This window comes from Oryza glaberrima, chromosome 2 (assembly GCF_000147395.1).
Source record: "Oryza glaberrima chromosome 2, OglaRS2, whole genome shotgun sequence".
NCBI classification, from domain to species: Eukaryota; Viridiplantae; Streptophyta; class Magnoliopsida; order Poales; family Poaceae; genus Oryza; species Oryza glaberrima.
The window spans coordinates 27,555,151-27,578,155 of NC_068327.1; the positions used below are offsets into that span (position 1 = coordinate 27,555,151).

The following is a 23,005-nucleotide window of genomic DNA, read 5'->3' on the forward strand; positions in this document are numbered from 1 at the left end:
TTCATCTGACTTACACTTCAGCGATAGTGTTTAGACAATTGATCAAATGTTTAGCCACTGGATGGACAGTCACACCATGTGTCCTGTTTATGCGCAGGAGGTGGAAACAACTCACCATATATTGGTGGAGTGTATCTTCATGACAAGTTTGGTATAAGTTGCTGTTCAGTGTCAGGTTGGCATTCCTATCACCCCGCTGACAAGCTTCGTTTCCAATTTGGTCGGAATCTTCTCGCTAGCAGCTGTAAGTCACAACAGAAAGGGGGTTTGACTCCCCTTGGCTACCTCATCCTCATCTTTACCTGGCACCCGTGACTAGAAAGAAACGCTCTGGTCTTCGACGAATCTTTCTACGGTGGAGATGGTTGTTGATCACATCGTGCAAGAAGAGAAGCTTTGGGTTGCGGCGTTGCCTAATCCACTGGGAGACTTTTTTTTTTTTTCACTAGTCAATAGCCTTTTTTCCTTTCCTCGTTGTTCTACAAGTTCGGTTTCTTCCTTAGTTAGTATAGTGTGCCCTTTCTCTCCTCCATAACTTTCCATGATATGCATTATAAAATTTCTCTTTTTTCTAATATATCGATGTGTTTTTGCGTGTTAACAAAAGTATCGACATAGAGACCTTTTTTTTCAATCGGTACTGCAGTAGCTCTTTGGTTAAGTATTGGAGCAACACTACCCATCGAAAAACAATTTTAGGACCGTTTTTCTTCCATCCAAAGCGCTGCCGTCGCAGCCACCGGTCGGGTCGAGCCGCGAGTCATCTCTGCATAACCCCGTGACTGACTGGTTGGGGTTGGACCGGTTTTCATCTGTTCTTGTCCTGAGAGGAGGCGAGCAGAAGGCTCGTGCGACCGCCACGAGAAGGGCGACGACGGCGGCGGGATCAAGGTCACTCTCGACTCGACGACGACGGCTTGCTCGACGGCGGCGGCTGGCGGCTCATCCCCAAACCCTAGGTCCGTCCCAACACTCCAAGAAGCCGGCGCGCGGCGGCAGCGGGATCAGGGTCGCTCTCAACGGCGACGGCGGCTGGCGGCTTGCTCGATGATGGCGGCTGGTGGCTCATCCTCAAACCCTATGTCGAGCGAAGCCTCGTCCTCGGCGGTCGCCGCGGCGGCGGGGGTGGCTGTGAGGGATGTTGGGGATGACAAGCCCTTGCCGTCGGCGGAGGTTGACATCACCTACTGGGCGGCGCAGGAAGAGGCGGCTGCGCTGCTTGAGTCGATGGCCGCGAGGGCTCGTGGGGAGGACGACCTACCGGAGGAGCAGCTGCAAGCCAATAACCAACTACAGGAAGACGAGGTAATGCTTAGTACTAGTACTAGTTACTAGTTCGCCCATTGCACTAGAATGTGTGTATAAGTTCCCAAACAGTATCAGTATGCAGAACCATCAATCATGCTTATGGTGAACAAATTTCGAAGTTACTGTTTATTTGTGCGAAGATTTATTCCGGATGTACTGTGCGCAGTAGTACTCAAGTCTCCTAAGACAGATATTGCAGTGAAATTACACCTATATAACATTCTGGTTTCTCTCGGAGGTCCTAAAATCTGCCCAGCAGTTCTGATGAGCGCATCACTTTCAATTAGGATACCAAAATATGGAGATATATTTATCAGGAAAGATTAGGATCACTCAACTTATACGTAGCTATTGCCTGGCGTAATGGATTAGCACATTGGAATACTGCCAGTTTAAATAGCCTAAGTAGTGTTATGTTTAGGTAATAGCACTGCAAGCTATTTTTGGTGATGATATGGTGATCTTGGAGAATAAGGACAATCTTCGATTTATTCAGGTAACAAACTTCTATCTTTTGAGAAGATTGTTCATGAATTATTCCACAGATTTTTGTGCATTATACACTTCCTGATAGTATCCGTGTGTTCTTGAATCTTCGTCGAAGTGGAGCTATGGTTGGAACTGATGATAGTGAAAACCACAATGGCGGAGAACTCTATCATGCTTGCAGGTTGCAGCATTTGCCACCTGTTGTGCTAACATGTTTGTTGCCACGGTCATATCCAAGTATATGTGCTCCATATTTTACCATTTCAGCTAAATGGTTGGATGAACCAAAGGTCTCATACCTGTGTGCTGCGCTTGATGAGGTTTGGACAGAGCTTCCAGGGCAAGAAGTCATATACAGATGGGTGGATTGGCTGAATAGCTCTTCGTGGTCTTCCATTGCTTTGAATGATGAAATAGTGTTAGATCCAGATAAAACATTAAAAATTGGAGATGAACGAGCTATCGCGAGAAGAATTTTAGTTGAGTCTACTATTCCTCTTATGCAGAGTTACAGTGAGAAGAGATCTCATAAGATATTTTTGGAAAGCCTTCTCGTGTGTGGAATTTGTCTAAGTGAGGATGTTGGTAATTCTCTTGAACTATTAACCTAGTTGCTTTGTCATTTGTTACTTCTGCTACATTTTTTTAAAAGTTTCTATTATTGCACTTTACAAGGCAGAAATTTCATCAAGCTCCCATGCCATCATTCCTTTTGTTTGAAGTGTATGGAGTTTCACTGCAAAATCCATGTGAAAGAAGGGAATTTAACGCAGCTGGCATGTCCTGATACAAATTGCCGCAATCCACTTCCGCCATCCGTATTGAAAAGCCTTCTACGAGATGATGGATATGCACAATGGGAATCATTTGCTCTACAGAAACTGTTAGATGCAATGCCTGATCTAGTTTACTGCCCCAGGTGTTCTGCTGCTTGCTTGGAAGTTGACAATGATGCTCAATGCCCGGGTTGTTTTTTTACCTTCTGCACTTTGTGCAAACGCCGCCGCCATGTGGGGGATACATGTATTACTCCTGAAGAAAAAATACGCATTTTGAAGGTAACAATAGCATAATCTGTTAAGAATTTATCATTGTTGTGAAATCCAGTAATACTGTATGCATTGAGTATCTATAGATTTTTTTTATGGTTGTTAATTATCATATGGAGCTCACTTTATATGGTCATATGGTTGCAGTGCTTATCTACAGTAGTTCAAAGTATTGTAAAGGTTCCCATGTAATAATTCTGTTTGAATTGATTTCATGTATGCTGCTTTCCTTTCACAAGATGTTCACATGAACTTTTGTGGGTGCATGAGTTTATTATTGTACTAGGGCAGATCTTTCTCAGTGACAACATGCTTATGTATCTGATTTAATAATGAAAGGGCCTGACAAGGATGTCATATATGCGAGTAGGCCCCAGACCCCAAGTTGTTTCCCCGGTAATTAGCTAGTGTTAGTGAGCTAACCAGGGTACACAAGGCATTCCATTCTGCCCACTGCCTCTTCTTTCTTTTGTTTCCTTTTTCTTTCCCTACAGGATTGCTTTAAGCTCATTGTAATGTTTTTTCCCTTCTGCTATAACATACACACAGCTATGCTGTTTTTTTCATAAAGGAAAAAAATGAAGAATGAAAATGCCATGGTCTATTTGATGGTGTGAATCAAATTTCCTACATCCTTTTTTTAAATCTATTTAATGTTGTTCACTGGAGTACTTTATAACAGGAACGACAGAAATTGTATTCCATACCAGAGGAACAATTGTTGAAAGAACAGAGGGAAATAGACGAGTTGATAAATATCCAGGAAGCACTTCGTGATTCTAAGCAATGCCCTCGTTGTAAGATGGCTATCTCAAAAATTGAAGGTTGCAACAAGATGACATGTGGGAACTGTGGGAGATTCTTCTGCTATCGTTGTAACAAAGCAATTGGAGGATATGATCATTTCTGGTATGCTGTTGATTAATGTGCAAATATTTCATATTCGATTTTCTGCATATTGAGCTAGCAACTGAAGTTATTCCTACCGAAGGAATGGAAACTGTGATATGTTTGAGAGGGAACAAGATGAAAACCCACAGCAGCAGGATGATGAAAATTTTGATGGCGACCCTGACGAAGATGCTGAACTCTTAGAACCTGAATGGGTGCTGTTAACTTATCCCTGTCCAAACTGTGGCCGTCGGAATGAAAAGGTTAGCAGCAGTGAACTTATTTCACCGGATTAATTTGGCGTGTTTTTTTTTTCTTTTCCACCTAGAGCATGGCAGTTTTCAGTAAATTTCTGCTTAGCTTTTGGCTTGTACTAGTAAATTTCTACAGGACACTGCTTATGTGTGGTTTTAAGCTTTTAGCCCTAGGACAAAATTTGCCTAATAAGTAGTATATGTTCTGAAATGTCCCGATGTAATATTTCTGCTGTTCCTTACATGTGCACATGGATTTCAATTCATGCTTAATATCATCTGTCATGTGACAGTCATACATGTACAGACTGTTGCTGTAGTTAACGCTTCCCTTAAGTTGTAAAAAGCCAAATGAAATCTACCACACAAATGCAGTTTACTAACATCTCATGTTGGCTCTTACTAACAGCTCGGTACCAACAATCATATACTTTGCATCGGATGCCGAGGCCATTATTGTGCGTTGTGTCGGAAAAGAGTTTTGAGGGGCGAGCAACACTTTGGACCTAGAGGCTGCCAGCAACACACTGAAGATTGATAGAGATCTCGTATGCTGATCGCTATGCAGAATGTTGTTTTGCCTATTCCAATGGCATACTCGTACCTCTGTTTCTGACACCCGCTTTGTACCCAAAATTAGAGTTTTCCTGTAGCTGTATCATTTAATTTGCATCAGGAATTTCATAACACTTACCAGTTATAGGCAGTTACACTGTTTATATTTGTGGAAAAACAGATACCATGCACCTGATTTGAACAAAACAGGTTTTGGCTTGTAATTAGTGAACAGTTCAGGTGTGTGGAGAATGAAAATTCAATTATCCATTTTAAGCATGTACCGGCCAGTTGATTTATTTCACAACTCTCAAAACTGCGTCAGTTCATTCACGATTAACTCTACAATGCGTATCTTGTTGGTAACCTGAAATAGTTTCTACTGCACACTACTGTTCAGGAAGCATTTTACCGTAGAAACCTGAAACCCTGTACTAGTGTACTGGAAGTAATTTGGAAGGAATCAAGGACGTTCTACTATGTAGTATGTACTCCATTAGAGAGGGCATTCATGGTCTGAATCGATAATCACCATGGTCCTCAATGAGAGCAAAACCACGCACCACAGAGCGAGCCCGAAAAGGAAGACGACAACGTCGTCGCCGGTTCGACGCGGACGCCACCGGCGATGGAGCCCGCGGAGCGGTGGCGCCATCCTCGAGGTTCCTTCGCCGCCGTCGCCACTGCGGCGGTTTCAAATGATATTACTAGTCCTAAAATATGAGCTTTTTCAAATGATTTTGGTTAAATGATATGCATATATTATGAATCTGGATAAATAGTTGCGTAAAAAAAAACTGGATAAATGGCTTGTTCAAATTAATATCCGTCTAAATTCATATCACTAGAGTTTATCTCATCCAACAAAAATTCCTGATATTTTAGAACGGGACTAATCTTCGATCTCAGCCACCCATACTAAATTGGATGGAGGGCTGAGGGTGACTTTGGAGTATAAACGGTAATATAAAATAATTGAAAGGTCTAATATGCAGACTACTAAATGATTACCATATCTTGATATGCGCCGCCGACCTTCAATCGGGTGGCAACCTAAATACCCGGTTTTATAGTTTGGGATACTAGATGGACTCTTGGGTAGGGGTGGGCATTCGGTCTGACCGAAAATTTCAGTTTTTGTCTTTGGTCTTTCGGTCATTTCGGTCTTTGAAAAGTGAATACCGAATTTCAACACAAAAATGTCAGGACCGAAAAATTCGGTCTCAGTCTCGGTCCTGACCGAAATTCAGCAACATTTTCACATATGCAAAGAAATAATGGAAAATTTCAACACAAAATCACAAAAAAAAATCGTAAGCACATATAAGAAAGACTCTTATTAGGTTGTATGCCTAGAAGTAATCCTATTGAACTTAGTGGATTGTAGGTTGCATTTAGACATTTTTTTTTGTTAATTTGGTCTATTCGGTTAACCGAGGTGACTAAGCGAATTGACCGAATAAAATTCGGTCTTTCACTGCCTAGGACCGAATTGATGACCGAATTTCTCGGTATCGGTCTTTTTGGTTCGGTCTTTTTCTGCCCATCCCTACTCTTGGGCATAGTTTAGGGGGGATTTGACTTTTTCCTTGCATTTAAAACAGTATAGGTTCGCGTGAAAAAAAAACTTACTCCCTCCGTCCTAAGATTTTGGGTGGATGTAACATATCCTATCACAATAAATCCGGATAGTCAAAAAATCCCTTATGTTATGGGACAAAGGGAGTACCTACTAGATATCGTCCGCCTAGTTTTAATCGAACGGTGGACGCGAACCTACGTTTTTGGCGTCTAAAACGGTAATACGCCTTAAACCGAGGGTCTCCCCAAGAAAACTACCTCAACCAGTTTGTACTGGGCCGCGGCAGCTGACTATCGGGACCCATCCGTCAGCGTGATTGCGAGGACGGCCCCTCTTTCTTCATCCATAAGAAGAAAAGCAGCATCGCCGCCGCGGCAACCGCTCGCCGGAGCTCTCACCGCATCCCCGCCGTCCTCGGTACTTCTCTCAGGCGAATCTCACGTCCACGTTGGTTCCTCCGCTCTTCGCCGGTTCGCCCCGATGAGGTAACTTTTGCTCGTTTCTCTGCTTGACCAGAGAGATTCAGAGCTGGTGCTTGTCAATTGGTGCCAAAGTTCAGTACAATCTGCAGAACCATCTTATACCAAATTAAACGAATAAAATTTTGATCAATAGAACTTCGATTCGCATTGGCTAGTAGCATTTAAATGTTCAGATAATATCGAGACCACTGGTAGATTAGATTCAGCGCAGCTGATGTTCAGTTAGTTTCAGAAAAAAAATTCTGGGCAAGTTTCAGAATTAGAGCTAATATACGGCACGATTCCTCTCGCATGAGATTCACTTTTTTCTTTTATCTTACCACAAACATTACACGCCATTAGTTCCTTCTGATTACGATTTTATGGACACTTCCGAAGACGAAGGCCAAGTGAGCAGCGGCTCGCCATCTCCCATCTCTCTAAACATCAAAGCAAGCGAACAATCTATTCCCTGGGAAATTCCGATGTCGAGCGAAGCCTCGTCCTCGTCCTCGGCGGCGGTGGCGGTGAGGGATCTCGGGGATGACAACCCCTCGGCGTCGCCGGAGGTTGACACCACCTACTGGGCGGCGCAGGAAGAGGCGACCGCGCTGCTGGAGTCGATGGCCGCGAGGGTTCGCGGGGAGGAGGAACTCTCGGAGGAGCAGATGCAAGCCAACGACCAACTACAGGAAGACGAGGTAATGCTTACTAAGTTCGCCCGTTGATCATGCTTGTGGTGAACAAATTTCCGATTTGCTGTTTATTTTGCGCGAAGTTCTATTCAGGTTGATCAGGATGTGCCACTACTGTTTCTACTATCCATAGATGCGAATATTAGGGAATGATCTAATATCAGATAATTAGAACGGGTGAGGCTTCGAATCCATGTCGTCTAGCCCACCACCTTGTAGAGCTAGCCGGAAAATCCCTGGGCGTTTCTCCTGTTCTACTATCCATAGATTGCATTGGAAATTACACCTGTATGCTTAGCTTCTCAGGGAAGCTATAGTATCTGCCCTCAGCAGTTCTGATGCAGTCCATCACTTTCAATTAGGATTATTCAAGATAAATGTGTCTAGAAAGATATGATCACTCAATTTGCATGTAGCTATTGTGCTGCCGTAATGGATACGCCCAGATGAAATATTGTCAGTTTATAAAAGCTCGCTGAGTGGTAGTCCTATATAATTTTTTTTTCAGGTAATAGCACTGGAAGCTATTTTTGGTGGTGATATGGTGATCTTGGAGAATAAGGACAGTCTTCGATTTATTCAGGTAATACATGTTTCTTTTGAAGTTTCTGTTGTGCTCAACTTCTATTTTTTTAGTAGTGTAATGTTCATGAAATATTCCTCAGATTTTTGTGCACTATTCACTTCCTGATGGTATCCGTGTGTTCTTGAATCTTCGTCGAAGTGGAGCTTTGGTTGGAACTGTTGACAATGAAAACCACAATGGTGGAGAAGTCTGTTATGCTTGCAGATTGCAGCATTTACCACCTGTTGTGCTGACATGTTTGTTGCCACGGTCATATCCAAGTACATTTGCTCCATATTTTACTATCTCAGCGAAGTGGTTGGATGAACCAAAAGTTTCTTACCTGTGTGCTGCGTTTGATGAGATTTGGACAGAGCTCCCAGGGCAAGAAGTCATATACAGATGGGTGGATTGGCTGAATAGCTCTTCGTGGTCTTTCATTGCTTTGAATGATGAAATAGTATTAAGTCCAGATAGAACCTCAAAATTTGGAGATGAACGTGCGATTGCAAGAAGAATTTTAGTTGAGTCTACTATTCCTCTGATGCAGATTTACAGTGAGAAGAGATCTCACAAGGTATTTTTGCAAAGCCTTTCTGAATGCGGAATTTGTCTTAGTGAGGATGCTGGTAATTCTCTTGAACTCTAATTACCATGTCATTTTTCACTTCTGTTATATATATATATATATATATATATATATATATGTATATATATATATATATATATATATATATATATATATATATATATATATACGTTTTTAAGTTTCTGCTATTGCATTTTACTAGGCATAAATTTCGTCAATCTCCCATGCCATCATTTCTTCTGTGTGAAGTGTATGGAGTCTCACTGCAAAATTCATGTGAAAGAAAGGAATTTAACACAACTGACATGTCCTGATACAAATTGCCGCAGTCCACTTCCACCATCCTTATTGAAAAACCTGCTGCGAGATGATGGATATGCACAATGGGAATCATTTGCTCTAAAGAAACTGTTAGATGCAATGCCTGATCTAGTCTACTGCCCCAGGTGTTATGCTGCTTGCTTGCAAGTTGACAATGATGCTCAATGTCCGGACTGTTTTTTTACCTTCTGCACTTTGTGCAAACAACGCCGCCATGTGGGGGACCCATGTATTACTAGACAAGAAAGAATTCTCATTTTGAAGGTAACAATAACATATTATGTTAAGAATTTAGCATTGTCGTGAAATTCTACAATATCATGTACATTGAGTATCTTTAGATTTTGTTATCATTGTTAATTATCATATATAGTTATCTTTTTATGGTTATATGGTCTCCGGGTTATCCATAGTAGCTCATAGTTTGCAAGTTTCGGTTTTGCTTGTCTGTTTACAGTTAGATGTATATGCTGCTTTCCTTTCATAAGATGTTATCCACATGAACTTTTGTGAGGGCAGAGTGCATGAGTTTGGTAGAATTTCCTAAGCAAGAACATGCGCATGTATCTAATTGAAAAATGAATCAAAGGATGTCATCTAGGCCCCAGAGTAGTTTCCCCAGCAAGATCCGTGTTAGGCCCCAGAATAGTTTCCCCAGCAAGATCCATGGCTGTGTTTAGATCCAAAGTTTGGATCCAAACTTCAGTCCTTTTCCATCACATCAACCTGTCATACACACACAACTTTTCAGTCACATCATCTCCAATTTCAACCAAAATCCAAACTTTGCGCTGAACTAAACACAGCCCATGTTTGGAAATTATAGTGAGCTAACCAGGGTACGCAAAGCGTGCCATTGCCCACTGCCTCTTCTTTTTTTTGTTTCTTTTTTCTTTTCCTGCCAGGGTTGCTTTAAGCTTACAGTCCTTCTGCTACACCCAACTATGCTATTTTTTTCACAAGAAAAAGGATGAAAATGACATCTATTTGATGGTGTGAATCAAATGTACTACAAACTTTTTTTTTTCTCTATTTAATGTTGTTCACTACTTTCTAACAGGAACGTCAGAAGTTGCATTCCATGCCAGCGGAACAATTGTTGAAAGAACGGAGGGAATTAGAAGAGTTGATGAATATCCAGGAAGCGCTTCGTAGTTCTAAGCAATGCCCTCATTGTAAGATGGCTATCTCAAAAATTGAAGGCTGCAACAAGATGATTTGCGTGAACTGTGGGGGATACTTTTGCTATCGTTGCAACCTGGCAATTAAAGGATACGAGCATTTCTGGTATGATGTTGATTCTTGTACATAATGTTTCACGTCCAATTTTCTGCACATTGAGCTAGCAACTAAGTTTTTTCCTGCTGAAGGGGTGGAAATTGTGTGCTGTTTGGGACCCACGCGCACTACCAAATTCGAAACCCACAGCAGCAGCGTGATGAAAATCCTGGTGACCACGCTGAACTCTTAGAACAACGGGTGCAGCTCACTTATCCCTGTCCAAACTGTGGCAGTCGGAATGAAAAGGTTAGCAGTACTGAACTTATTTCAATTGAGGGCGTGTTTTTTCCGTTTCCACCTAGAGCATGGTGGTAGCTTTCAGTAATGCTCCATTTGCTTAGCTTTTGGCTTCTACTAGTAAAATGTTTTATGTTTGTCTTATCGCTATTAAAGCTATATATGTTAATGGAAATTTGCCTCTATAACAAACTAGTATACTTATGAAATGCCCGAGTAATATTTCTACTGTTCCTGGCATGTGCACATGCATTTCGATGTGCTGAATGAAATCTACCACATGAATGTGGTTTACTAACATCTCATGTTGGATCTTTCTAACAGCTGGGCACCAACAATCATATATCTTGCCCGGGATGCCGAGGCCATTATTGTGCATTGTGTCGGAAAAGGGTCTTGAAGTGTTCCCAACACTTTGGACCTAGAGGTTGCCAGCAACACACTGAAGATGCTAGGTAGAGAGATCATTTGTCAATCGCTATGCAGAACTTTGTTTTGCCTATTCCAGCGTCATATACTCATACACTGATTTTAAAATTGTACTTACCTGTAACAGTACCCAAAATTAGAGCTTTCCTATAGCAGTACAACTTTGGATTTGCAGTAGGAATTTCTTCATAGCACTTTACTACAGTCGATATTGGTGGAAAAAAAAACAAAAGCACACATATACCTGATTTGAACGAACAAGGTTTTGGCTTGTAATTAGTGAACAGTTCAAATGTGTGGAGAATAAAGATTCAATTCATTCATTTGATCATTTCAAGCTTGTACCCACCAGTTGATCTATTTCGTAGTTAACGCAATTCGCACCAGTTCATTCAAGATTCAGCGCTGCATTTCACGTCCTTGTTTGAAACCTGAAAGGAGAACCAATATACAGCACGGAACATTTTATTGTGTACTGGAAGCAATTTGAAAGGAATCGAGGGCATTCTTTTATACCTAAAGAAGGGATAATCTTGGGATAATCAAGGCCCACTCAAGAGTTAAAAAAAAAGAGCTCACTCAAGAGTTAAAAAAAAAGATTTGGAGGGAGAGACGTCCCTCCAAACACTTTTTAGGAAGAAATTGTGAGCGTGTTAAAGATTGAATATGAGACCTCGAAATTGAAACCACACACTTCTTACCATTGCACTATCAAGTGCATCTCATGACCCGTTCAAAAGTTGGATCAAACGATGATGACCATGGTCATAGGTGATGCTTTTTTCTGATTAAAATACACATTTTTCTTAATTTTCATTATCACATGTTTTTCAAACTGCTAGAGCAAACCACACATCATATTCTCCGATAGAAGAGGGTAGGAGATGTCACATCAAGCGAGTATGAGAAAGAAGAGTCTGTGTGTCGGGCCATCAACGTGCGCTCCACGACCGGAGATGTGGCACACGAAGCACTCGACCTTTCTCTTCTCAAGCAAAATGGGATCCCCACCTCTTCCACGCCATCTTCAAGGTTCTTCTCCTAGACTCTTACCATACAGCCCCTCCCCTCCCCCCAACCATCGTCAGCTCTACTGTTGCAACTCACGTCACTGTGGCGGTCTAAGATGATAATACTACAAAATAAATAGACTAGCCCCCAACACCTAATATTTGATCTCAGTTGACCATATAAAATCAGGTGGAGAACTGACGGTGATGGGTTGTTTAGCGAACCAAAACACGGTAATATGAAAAATTACCTCAATTGTTATTGTATCTTTGATATGAACCATCTACCTTCGATCGGATGGTAACCGAAGCACCTAAGTTTGATACAATTTAGGAGCTTATAAGGTAAAACGGTATAAAGGTGAGGGTTCGCACGCACGTCGTATATCGTCCACCTAATTTTAATAAAATAGTGGAAATAATGCCTAGTTCTAAGCGAAAATGTGTGCTTATACCTAGTCCATTGTGAAACGTAGTCAACAGAATATAGTATAAGATGCAATTTGCTTAAAAAAGCCCTAGGTTTTTGGCGTGTGAAGCAGGTAATAAGCATTAAATGCTCACTTCTTACCCGGTAGTAACCATTGTAGGACTAGTAAGTAGTTGCAGCCCGGTAACACGGGTACAACCGGATAACATGAATTAAACTATCTTATTTGCACAATGTCTCTGACAAAAGTCATGGAAATAAGTCATGGCTAGAGACGGCCATCGGTGATTTTTTCTGAAGCTGGTCCCTGGCCCACACTACTGACACACTACTATCAAGTTGGGCAAGTAACATTGCTGTTGCCCTAATGGGCCGCGGCAGCTGACTGATTGGACCCACCCGTCAGCGTGATTACGAGGACGGCCTCTCTTTCTTCAACCTTAAGAAAGCAGCAACGATGCTGCGGCGGCCGCTCGCCGGAGCTCCGCCCGCACTCGCCGTCGGCACCTCTCTCTCCGGTGAATCTCGCGTCCACGTTGGTTATTCCGCTCTTCGCCCCCGTTGAGTTAACTTTTGTTCTTTTCTTTTCCTCTGCTTCAGAGATTCAGTGCGGCTGCTTGTCAATTGTTACCCAAAGTTCAGTACAATTTGCAGAACCATTACCAAATCAAGCGAATAATTTATTTATCAATAGAACTTCAATTCGCATTGGTTAGTAGCATTCAAATGTTCAGATAATCGCGAGACCACGGGTAGATGTAAGCCGCAGCTAATGTTCAGCAAGTTTCAGAATTTTTTTTGGGCAATGTTTCAGAATTCAGAGCTAATATACGGCACGACTCCTCTCGCATGATATTCACTGTTTTTTTTATGTTACCAAACAGTGCAAGCCGTAAATTCCTTCCGATTACGAATATACATCGTTCGAAGACGAAGGCCAAGTGAGCAGCGGCTCGCTCGTCGCGGCCGTGGAAATTACCATGATGACGCCGGGATCGTCCTCGACTTCGGTGCCGGGAGATGAGGCCGACGCCGGCAACTGGGATGCGGGGGTGGAGACGGCGGCGCGGCTGGAGGCGATGGTTCATGCGGAGGACGAGCTCTCGGAGGAGCAGATTCAAGCCAACAACCAGACACAGGAAGATGAGGTAGGACAAGGATTACCCCTGCTGTTTCTTGGATCATCTTTTCTGCTGTACTTTGCACAGTTACGCATATTAGGTTTCTGACAGACTTGCACTGATAGATCGATTTTAACATATTATCCAGGAATATCTTGTATCAATGTGGTACCTATATGGTTCAGTTCAGTTAGGAGGTGTTTAGATCAGGGGTGTAAAGTTTTGGTGTGTCACATCGGATATTATATAGGGTATCGCATGGGGTGTTCGAGCACTAATAAAAAAATAATTACATAATCTGTCAGTAAACCGCGAGACGAATTTATTAAGCCTAATTAATCCGTCATTAGTAAATGTTTATTGTAGCACCACATTGTCAAATCATGGAGCAATTAGACTTAAAAAATTCGTCTCACAAATTAGTCGTAATCTGTGCAATTAATTTTTTTAGACTATATTTAATAATACTTCATGCAGGTATTTAAACGTTCGATGTGACAGGGTGTAAAATTTTAGGGTGGGATCTAATCAGGCCCTTAGTTCAGATAAAAAGCACAGATCTGTTGATGTGTTCAGTTCTACCGTTAAGTACATATGACCAGATGATTGTTATTGCCGATGATACTATCTAGTAATTAACCTGATATGAATCTGCAGCTGCTGGCACTACAGGCCATCTATTGTGATGATTTGGTTATCTTCGACAATAAGGACGGCCTTCGATTTTTCCAGGTAACATCACCCCCTCATATCTTCACCGTGAAGAACCTTGCAGTTTCAGAAGAAAAAAATTATGATTAATGTCCACGTCTCATTGTCCTCAGATTTCTCTGCACTATCAACTCGCCGGTGACATCCGAGTTTACCTGAATGTCTGCCCCAACGGGAGAACAGAAACCGGAGCAGAAAACGACGACGACGACGACAGTGACCGACTCTTGTATGCTTGCAGCCTGCAGCATCTGCCTCCTGTTGTGCTAACCTGCCTACTACCACGTTTATATCCGAGTCACCGTGCCCCCTACTTCGTGGTCGCCGCGAAGTGGCTGGACGAGCCGGAAGTTTCAAGCTTCTGCTCTGTTCTTGATGAGATCTGGGCAGAGCAGCCTGCAGGGCAAGAGGTGGTGTACAAATGGGTGGACTGGCTGAGCACCTCTTCCTGGTCTTGCATTGCTTCAGATGATCAGATTGTATTTGGACCAGATGCAGACTCGGCTGGTGGTGATGACCGGGCAATCGGAAGAAGCTGCTCCCTTGATTCTATGATCCCTCTAATTCAACGTTACAGCAAGGAGAGATCACATGAAATTTTCGCTCGAAGAATCCATGAGTGCGGAGTCTGTCTCAGTGAAAATACAGGTAATTGATCCATTTGGTGCTCAAACTGTGCAATGCTTGCTCAAGTTTTAAATTTGTTCTTGTACACTGATATGGCAGGCAGAAACTTCATACAGCTCCCATGCAGCCACTCCTTCTGCGTCAAGTGCATGGAGACGCAGTGCAGGATCCACGTGAAGGAAGGGAGCGTGGCGAGGCTGACATGCCCGGACACGTCGTGCCGCCGGCCGCTGCCGCTGGCGCTGCTGAGGGGCCTCCTCGGCGACGGCGAGTACGCGCGGTGGGAGTCGCTGGTGCTGCGAGGATGCTGGACACGATGCCCGACGTGGCCTACTGCCCCAGGTGCAGCGCCGCGTGCGTGGCGGCCGGCGACGACGCCCAGTGCTCGAGGTGCTTCTTCACCTTCTGCGCCGTCTGCCGGGAGCGGCTCCACGTCGGGGACACCTGCGTCTCCCCGAACCAGATGCTCGACATCATGCTGGTAATTAACTAATTCTAACAATGCCATGCATGGAGAGAGTTCTTCCTTCCTTGATCTCATGACACACAAACTCTCACGGTCTCACCGTCGATCTGTTGCAGGAACGGCAGAAGGAGAAGAGGCCGTTGGCGGCGCCGTCGCCGGACAGCCAGGCGGTGTCGGAGAAGAGGAAGATGGAGGAGCTTCTGAGCCTCCGCGAGGTGATGCGCACGTCGAGGCAGTGCCCGTCGTGCAAGATGGCCGTGTCCAAGACGGCCGGCTGCAACAAGATGGTGTGTAGCAACTGCGGCCGCCCCTTCTGCTACCGCTGCAGCAGGGCCATCACCGGCTACGAGCACTTCGCGTACGCATCACTCCCCTGCCCCCAAATCAAATGACCAAATCTTTCTTCTCCTATGATCTTCTTACCTCTCTGCTTTGGCGTCGACGCAGCGGGGAGTGCAAGCTGTTCGAGAGCGTCGGCAAGGGGTGGTTCCCGGGGCAGGCGATGTGGATGAACCTCGAATACGACTACGACGAGATCGCCGAGATCGGGACGCCCTCGTGGATACGGGCTATCAGGTATCCCTGCCCTACCTGCGGCGCCAAGCGCACCAAGGTTAGTTTACCAAGCAAACTTCAGAATGATTTTTACTACTTCCTTCGTTTCATATTATTATAAATCGGTTAATATTTTTCTTAGTTAAACTTCTTTGACCATGTTATCAAAATATATTCAATATAAAATTTATTCAAACTAATTTGATATTTTAGATATTGCTAAACTTTTCTATAAACTAGGAAAAAAGTTAACTAAAGTACTAATCAATTCTTCAGAGATGTAAGTACACCAGGCAGTAAAATGGATTGGTTTTGCTGCTTTGCAGTCGGGCAACAATGACCTTCTAACGTGCAGAGGATGCCGAACCCATTACTGCGCGCTGTGCTCGAAGAAGGTATGGAGCATCGCCGAGCACTATGGGCCAGCAGAATGACTGACATGGCAGTACATTAACTCAGCAAAGAGGAGTAGATGACCCACTGTTCACATAAGCATTTGCAAATTTTACTTACTGTGTAATGGGAGTAATTTAAAAGGAATCAAGGGCGCTGCCGGCTGCCAGTTCAGCAATGCTAGCATGTAGTCTCAAACTCTCAAAGCTGCCGTTACAGAGTATAAACTGTTCATATAAACAAATCTGAAAATAAAAAGGGAGTCAGAGAACAAAATCAAGAATAACCCCGCAAAAGAAATCGATCATGTTGCTATTCTCACACACGATTCATTGACTATATACATCGCTCCCGGTAGTTTAAGCACACAGAAGCATCTGATTTCATGAAATGCTTGGACATTTCTTACAAATTTTTTCCATACAATGCAAACATTTGAATGTACGGTACATCATGAATTTGCTTGTGGAATCTTGTTTTTTTTTTCGCCGGGACTTTGTGGAATCTTGTTGCTGATTAGTTCCATAAGACAGCCCCAGTCAAAAACCTATGGTTCAGTACAGCTTCAGCAATTGGACGCTTACGATAGTCCGGATTTAGCATTGCCTATGGCAAAGAAATCAGTCAGTGTTCTTTCTGAATATATATTTCGGTGAAACCAATAGTCGGATTACTCAATCCTATGTGTTGTTTCTGAATATATATTTTGGTGAAACCAATAGTTGGATCACTCCATCCTATGTTCTGCAATACTACTAGCATATTCAGATATTCTTCAGCAGCGGAATTTTTTAACAATATGTATATGATTCATAGAGGCAAACCTGCAACAACTCCCAGCCGGCACCATCACCCAAGTCTAGAAAATCTACAGCTTCGGACAACCGGTCATCTGCCAGAAAGTACCTACAAAAAATTCCTGAAGCTAATAAGCATGCCTATTGAATTTGAATATCATGACTGAAAACCAGTCGAGAAATAAGCAATAACAGTTTTCTCAAGTAGACTTGAGAAGTGAGTAGATCTCTCTACAACTAAACTATGAGAAATCTGGTTTTGTTCTAGAAAGACATACTCTCTTGCAGCATAAATGTCGAGACGGAACGTATTCTCCAAAAGTCTCTGCACAATAAACCTATGCTATATTAGTTATCTCAATGCTATGAGGAAATCACCATTTTATTTATGAATTACAATAAAATATCCTCAGTGACCTGCAATGAAATGCCATCCATAGTTCCTGCTTCGCAAAAGGGAATAAATGACATGTATGCAAGAAGTAGCCCAGCTCCATATCTGTTTTGTCAAAAGTACATAAGAATACATGTAACTAGTGCTTTGTCAATAAGAGGGAAAGGAAGATACTTGCATGTCGTCAGCTATTCCAAAAGCTCGCTTCTCCAGAGGAGTTGATGCTCCAGCAGCAGATGCTCGACGCCACAGTCCATCCGACAATGCTCCAGAACCAACAGACGAATACCTGCGATTGTCAAAAGTATCTGTTTTCTACAATGTTTTCTTCTTTTCTCCATAAAACAAATGTAGGAAGGGAATAGACATATACCCAATATCTACAGAGAAAGCTAAATCACGGAGATGCGGAACCAAATAGCGCCCATTTTTCTCTGCTACAGTACTAAAGAAAGTCACATCTACTAATGGTTAGTTGAATTGAAATATCATAAACTACAAAATGAAAATTAAAGCATTCCAATAAAAAAGAAAACTAAAGGAGGAAAATGCAGCATACTTGAGAACAACAGAAGAGGGACCAAGGCTTTGGTGCAGTCTATCATGATTATGCATGTGAACAAGGCCACACATAGCTCCATAAAGCAGCTTAAGAACAAAGTATCGCTTTAGTTCCAATTTGTATGCTCGATCGTAAGGATTCCAGAACGATATGGATCCAGATTGCTCCTTCAGTTTTCTTTCACTGGTTAATTTTGCATAGTCTGCAGCACTATATCTCCCGTCATCACGGAAGGCAAGCCACTGTACAAAAGCTGTATAAGTCTCACAGTCACAGCATTATACTGACAGTCTGTGAATGGACAAGCTTATGTGGTAGACCTGCTCTCCAGTAGCCGTCTCAAAGGCTCCTAACAGAAACTGAATGTTCTCGCAGATGTCACTAGCATCATTCTGTAAGTATAAACCAAGAAAAAAAATATTTTTACAAATGTCTTCTCTACCAAATCATTCAGACTTGCAGGTTTCTGTTAGCAGTTCTGTGAATTTCCTAACCTGAAGAAAAGCATGAGTTCTTAGCTCATTAACTGCCATCAAGTCAGCTTCAGAAGCACCAGAACGGGACCCAGGATATACCTTTGTTTCAAAACCTATGTCTTAGCACACATAAGATAGTCAATAGATTCATACATCTAGAGCGAAGAAAGGTAGCACCATCATATAATCCAAGCAATACCTTAAATAGAGCTTCTGTGCCCTTCAGTGGACCTTGAACCACTCTTCCCTCATAAAGTCTGCACTTGACTATGACAAGCAAATAAAATCAGTGGACATTTTCTATCAGGTAGCATACAAAATCACCATGTCAAGTGGAATGAAATAACCTAATATTAACTTCTCCTTCTCCAACATCTTGAGCTCTCAATCGCTCAATCTCTTCCGGTGAATATCCAAGACCGAGGTTTTGAATACCAGCAACATCTGGAAGCCCTCCAAATTGAGAAGATGAATAACTATTTCACATGAAAGGAAGTTAGAAACGGTGAATATTAAAGAAAACTCTGTCAATTATTTATTCTTATAAGTAGATCGCAATATGCCAAAAAATATGCTCAAGGTCATGAAAAATCTGGTGATTCTTTAGTCTAGAAAAACCAATACAACTATACTCTCATCAACTCATTAAAATAAAAACTATATGAAGTGGAACATATTAGATGCAGCATGGTTCCATCGCATGTTGTAATGTTCTACAATGTTTTGCGGAAAATTATCAGAATCAGTAGTAATAACATATGAACAGATATCTTTCTGGCTGCCCACGGCATTTTCTTTAGCTCATTGGACTTTTTACAGTTGTAGAATGTCATCACGAGGTGCCAAAAAATGATGCTAGTTGTCACCTCCAAAGCGTTTCTCTGAATTGGCCATCTCCTAATTTTCCTAACCTATGTATAACTAGGTAAGCATATATAAATGCCATATAGAATTGTCAATATCTCGATAAATCTTCACCTCAAGATTGAAATTTTATCATAAACTGGCCATCTCCAAGTGATTCAACTGGACATAAGCAAATTAACCTAAGGGACAGGCAGGAATAGTACGACGCTTGAACCATTTCCACATAGCCAAATACTGGGAGCTCAATGTTTACATCTTTTGTACTAAAATGTTTAAGGTAAGCTCACCTCTACAAGTGTGGATCCCTTAATAACTTCTCAAGAAGCATAAAGAAACGACCACATAATCAAGAAAAAAAATCAGGAATGCGGACCTTGTGATGTTCATGAAACCGTAGCCACCCAAGTATCTTCCCACCTCGAAGTAAGCGGGATTGGTCATCAGAGCCGCCGAAATCGGCGGCGGAGACCGTCGGAAAGGTCGCCGGTGCCATCCACCCGGGTCCAGCGAGGAGAGGAAACTGGTGGGAGGAGCTTTCAGCATCGTAACCGACGGAGCAGCCGGAGAGTGGAGACTGACACTCTCACTGGTGTGTTTGGGGATAAGGCAGCAAAAGCCTCTCCCAGCCACAGAATGCCAGGAACAGCTAAATTTGTTATTTTTATTTCAAAAATTACCATTTTCCAAGAAGGTAATCCAAAAAGTATTTGTTGTCTTATGTGCGGAAAACCATTTTTAATGCGTGTCGCCGTTAATGGGATCACTAGTTTGCTCTTGTTGTTTGGGAATTTTTATTTACATCTTAAAAAGACTCATGGTTTACAACTTAAAGTTACGAAAAACCACGTGTATTATGAGATTTGGCATATATTAATAGTTTTATGGTTTCAATGTTGTATAAAACCCCACGTTAATTGAAATCTTATAAACTTCAGCATATTTTAAACAAATTTCTAAAAGCGTTAAAGTATTAAACTATCATCCATAGTGACTAAGAACTTAACACCTAAAATTTTTATATACATTATATGTTTTAGAATTTTAAGCAATTTCGCGCTTAAAATACATAGGAGTATGGTATTGTAAAATTTTAGAACCATACTACATAATACATAAGGTTAAGTGCAACATGTAATAATGCATGTGGTTTTCTGTAACTTTTTATTATAAAATTTAAGTTTTGTGAAATTTAATCATTTTTTATTTTAGACTCGTCGAAGCTGGAAACTGGAACACTGAAGCCGGTGGGTGTGCCTGTGGATCTGACACCTCTCTCCCGTAATCCAAGCATTTTCCGTTACGCCCCTGAGGGGAGAGAGAGAGGCAGAGATTACCCTGCATTACGGGGAGTGGTAGTGGTAGGTAATCCGGTACATCGCGCGCGAAATTTACTCTCCCTCTCCACTTGCTCTCCCCCGATGACTCCTACCCACCATTGCTAGTCCAATACAAAGAATCCGCATTGGCATTCTGCAATGGCAATGGCGAAGCTGCGCGAGCGCCGGCAGCTGCGGCTGTCCGTGCCGGCGTCGCCGCCGCCATTCCCGCACCTGGACCACCCCTTCGCCGCCCTGCCGTCCACGCCGCCGGGCTCGCCCGTCCTGGCGGAGCTCGAGATGCTGTCCGTCGTCGGGCGCGGCGCGGGCGGCACGGTCTACAGGGCGCGGCACCGGCGCACGGGCGCCGCGCTCGCGGTCAAGGAGATGCGCGACGACGGCGCGGCGCTCCGCGAGGCCGGCGCGCACCTCCGCGTGGCCGCCGCGGCGCCCGACCACCCGTCCGTCGTCCGCCTCCACGGCGTCTGCGTCGGCCACCCCGTCGCCGGGAACCGGTTCGTGTACCTCGTCCTCGAGTACCTCCCGGAGGGCTCCCTGAGCGACGTGCTCGTGCGGGGCGCCCTCCCGGAGCCCGCCATCGCCGGCGTCGCGCGGTGCGTGCTCCGTGGCCTGAGCCACCTGCACCGCCTCGGCGTCGCGCACGGCGACGTGAAGCCGTCCAACCTCCTCGTCGGCCACCGCGGCGAGATCAAGATCGCCGACTTCGGCGCCAGCCGCGTCGTCACGGGCCGCGACGAAGCCCACCACCAGTCACCCGGCACGTGGGCGTACATGAGCCCCGAGAAGCTCCACCCGGAAGGGTTTGGCGGCGGTGGCGGCGCCGACTTCTCCGGCGACGTGTGGTCCCTGGGAGTCGTGCTGCTCGAATGCCACGCCGGCAGGTTCCCGCTCGTGGCCGCCGGGGAGAGGCCGGACTGGCCGGCGCTCGTCCTGGCCGTGTGCTTCGCCGCCGCGCCGGAGGTGCCCGTCGCGGCGTCGCCGGAGTTCGGCGGCTTCGTGCGGCGGTGCCTGGAGAAGGACTGGAGGAGGAGGGCCACCGTGGAGGAGCTTCTTGGACACCCCTTCGTCGCGGGAAAGCCGTCTCGTTGCGAGCGCCAAAACGAGTGGCGCACCACCTTCCAGGACAAAACTGGCCAAGTGAACACGAGCATCTACGGAGAAGAATAGAAGATGAAATTAAAGTTTAAAAGGAAAAAACAATTTTGATCGCTTAATTTTGATCAGAGCTGGTAATGATGCAAGTCCAACGGGAACGTGAATAAGAGAGGACTGGTTAGTATAGATGATCATCTGGACCTGCATGATTTGGTGAGTCCTGAAGAGATTTTCTTTTGCTTCACCTGGACTAGGATCAGTTTTTTGGAAATAAGTTCTGTTAGGATTTTCAGGGAAATAAGTTAATAAGATAGAGGGCTTTGGTTTATTTGTGTTTTATCGGAAACAACTATACGTCGGGCGCTCGATCTGGGATAAAAAAAAGCAGGTGCCCACGTCATGCTGACGTTAGCAAGCATGCATCCATGCATGCAAAACTATTTTAAACTATTTTTTCTCTTAAATTATTTATCCAAATCATGATCCGATTGCACTGTTAAATTCGTTGCAATTAAATCTTTAAAACAAGACCACACATGGATATATTCCGATAAAAAATTAGCTTATTATTGAATTATTTTTAAATGTTACACGATGTTCCACCAAGTATATCGGAATTGTTTCACTAACTAGATCGAAAATGTTTCGATCGTTTAAATTGGATGTCATTTCACCTTATATAAAAACAATGTTTCAGCAAATAGCGAAAAAATGTTTCAGTTTACTGCAATATTTGATCCATAGATAGTGAAACATTATAAGTACACTAGGTGAAACATTTTTTGTGGAACAAAAAATGAAACAAATTCCCTTAATAGAGGGTTTCCATAATATGTGAGTGATTGTTGCAAAAGAATGTTTCAATTCACTGCAACATTACATCTATACATAGTAAAACATTGTGAGTACACTAGGTGAAATATTTTTTGTGCAAAAAAAAATAAAACGAATTCCTTTAATAGAGGGTTTCCAAAATATATGGGTGATTTATTGCAATGGAGTATGTGGTGAAGACACGTGTGTCAGGTGGCAGGGACACGTGGGGCACGTGTGCGCGTTGGGAGGGGGGAGCGACCGATTATGCTCCCTCCCCCGAGCGATCGAGTAGGAGGATTATCATGGTTTATCAGATAATTATCCGTATAAATCTGAGATATTTATAAAACTTCTTATCGTTGAAGGATAAAACTGAACTAATCACGAACCCTCTGTGCAAACAGCTGAACTTCTCGAGGGCGGAAAGGCATGTGGAAATGTGGTTATGATCAAGATTTTTGCTGGGCCATGAGCCTAGGCCTGCTGGCTATGGAAGTCCATTGGAATAAGTTCACTGGAGGTCCCTCAACTTAATAGCTAGATCTTTTTAGGTCCTTTAACCACAAAATCAGAAATGTGTACCCCTAAACACACAAACCGTGCACTCACGACTTGTTTGGTAACTCAAGAGAAGGGGATTGG

General features: G+C 43.4%; 6 protein-coding genes across 11 annotated transcripts; 5 read left to right on the plus strand and 1 right to left on the minus strand.

The window, feature by feature from the left end:
• The first annotated feature begins 787 nt into the window (after nt 1-787).
• Nucleotides 788-4,816, plus strand: LOC127764460 (uncharacterized). 4 transcript variants are annotated; one of them, XM_052289343.1, is made up of 7 exons: nt 788-1,305; nt 1,730-1,804; nt 2,304-2,382; nt 2,473-2,855; nt 3,529-3,755; nt 3,838-4,000; nt 4,401-4,816. In XM_052289343.1, the coding sequence occupies exons 1-7, from the start codon at nt 1,048-1,050 to the stop codon at nt 4,527-4,529; spliced, it is 1,314 nt and encodes a 437-aa protein (XP_052145303.1). In that variant the 5' UTR covers nt 788-1,047; the 3' UTR covers nt 4,530-4,816. The 4 variants fall into 4 exon arrangements, with proteins under 4 accessions (XP_052145303.1, XP_052145304.1, XP_052145301.1 ...); XM_052289342.1 differs by having other exon boundaries at nt 1,238-1,305; nt 1,913-2,382; XM_052289344.1 differs by lacking the exon at nt 1,730-1,804.
• Nucleotides 4,817-6,453: 1,637 nt separating this feature from the next.
• On the plus strand, nt 6,454-11,037 carry LOC127761738 (uncharacterized). 2 transcript variants are annotated; one of them, XM_052286069.1, is made up of 8 exons: nt 6,454-6,613; nt 6,989-7,290; nt 7,793-7,867; nt 7,950-8,478; nt 8,641-9,023; nt 9,820-10,046; nt 10,130-10,286; nt 10,602-11,037. In XM_052286069.1, the coding sequence occupies exons 2-8, from the start codon at nt 7,075-7,077 to the stop codon at nt 10,734-10,736; spliced, it is 1,722 nt and encodes a 573-aa protein (XP_052142029.1). In that variant the 5' UTR covers nt 6,454-6,613; nt 6,989-7,074; the 3' UTR covers nt 10,737-11,037. The 2 variants fall into 2 exon arrangements, with proteins under 2 accessions (XP_052142029.1, XP_052142028.1); XM_052286068.1 differs by having other exon boundaries at nt 6,454-7,290.
• Nucleotides 11,038-13,066: 2,029 nt separating this feature from the next.
• Nucleotides 13,067-15,275, plus strand: LOC127764535 (uncharacterized). The gene is made up of 5 exons (XM_052289424.1): nt 13,067-13,294; nt 13,925-13,999; nt 14,092-14,626; nt 14,705-15,086; nt 15,188-15,275. The coding sequence occupies exons 1-5, from the start codon at nt 13,127-13,129 to the stop codon at nt 15,273-15,275; spliced, it is 1,248 nt and encodes a 415-aa protein (XP_052145384.1). The 5' UTR covers nt 13,067-13,126.
• A 95-nt stretch (nt 15,276-15,370) lies between these two features.
• On the plus strand, nt 15,371-16,182 carry LOC127764534 (uncharacterized). Its single transcript, XM_052289423.1, has 2 exons — nt 15,371-15,684; nt 15,953-16,182. Exons 1-2 carry the CDS (start codon nt 15,460-15,462, stop codon nt 16,058-16,060), a joined length of 333 nt encoding a protein of 110 aa, XP_052145383.1. The 5' UTR covers nt 15,371-15,459; the 3' UTR covers nt 16,061-16,182.
• Nucleotides 16,183-16,306: 124 nt separating this feature from the next.
• On the minus strand, nt 16,307-19,747 carry LOC127764532 (uncharacterized). Of its 2 annotated transcripts, none has more exons than XR_008015898.1 (12): nt 19,489-19,747; nt 18,596-18,724; nt 18,448-18,505; nt 18,267-18,347; nt 18,093-18,164; nt 17,770-18,014; nt 17,584-17,655; nt 17,385-17,499; nt 17,234-17,315; nt 17,095-17,141; nt 16,844-16,925; nt 16,307-16,625 (listed from the first exon to the last, which is right to left on the minus strand). XR_008015898.1 is itself a non-coding variant. In XM_052289420.1 (12 exons), the coding sequence occupies exons 1-12, from the start codon at nt 19,656-19,658 to the stop codon at nt 16,536-16,538; spliced, it is 1,239 nt and encodes a 412-aa protein (XP_052145380.1). In that variant the 5' UTR covers nt 19,659-19,744; the 3' UTR covers nt 16,307-16,535. The 2 variants fall into 2 exon arrangements, 1 of the variants encoding a protein (XP_052145380.1); XM_052289420.1 differs by having other exon boundaries at nt 17,389-17,499; nt 19,489-19,744.
• A 777-nt stretch (nt 19,748-20,524) lies between these two features.
• On the plus strand, nt 20,525-22,023 carry LOC127764533 (mitogen-activated protein kinase kinase 10-like). Its single transcript, XM_052289421.1, has one exon. The coding sequence runs from the start codon at nt 20,591-20,593 to the stop codon at nt 21,617-21,619; it is 1,029 nt and encodes a 342-aa protein (XP_052145381.1). The 5' UTR covers nt 20,525-20,590; the 3' UTR covers nt 21,620-22,023.
• Nucleotides 22,024-23,005: the final 982 nt, after the last annotated feature.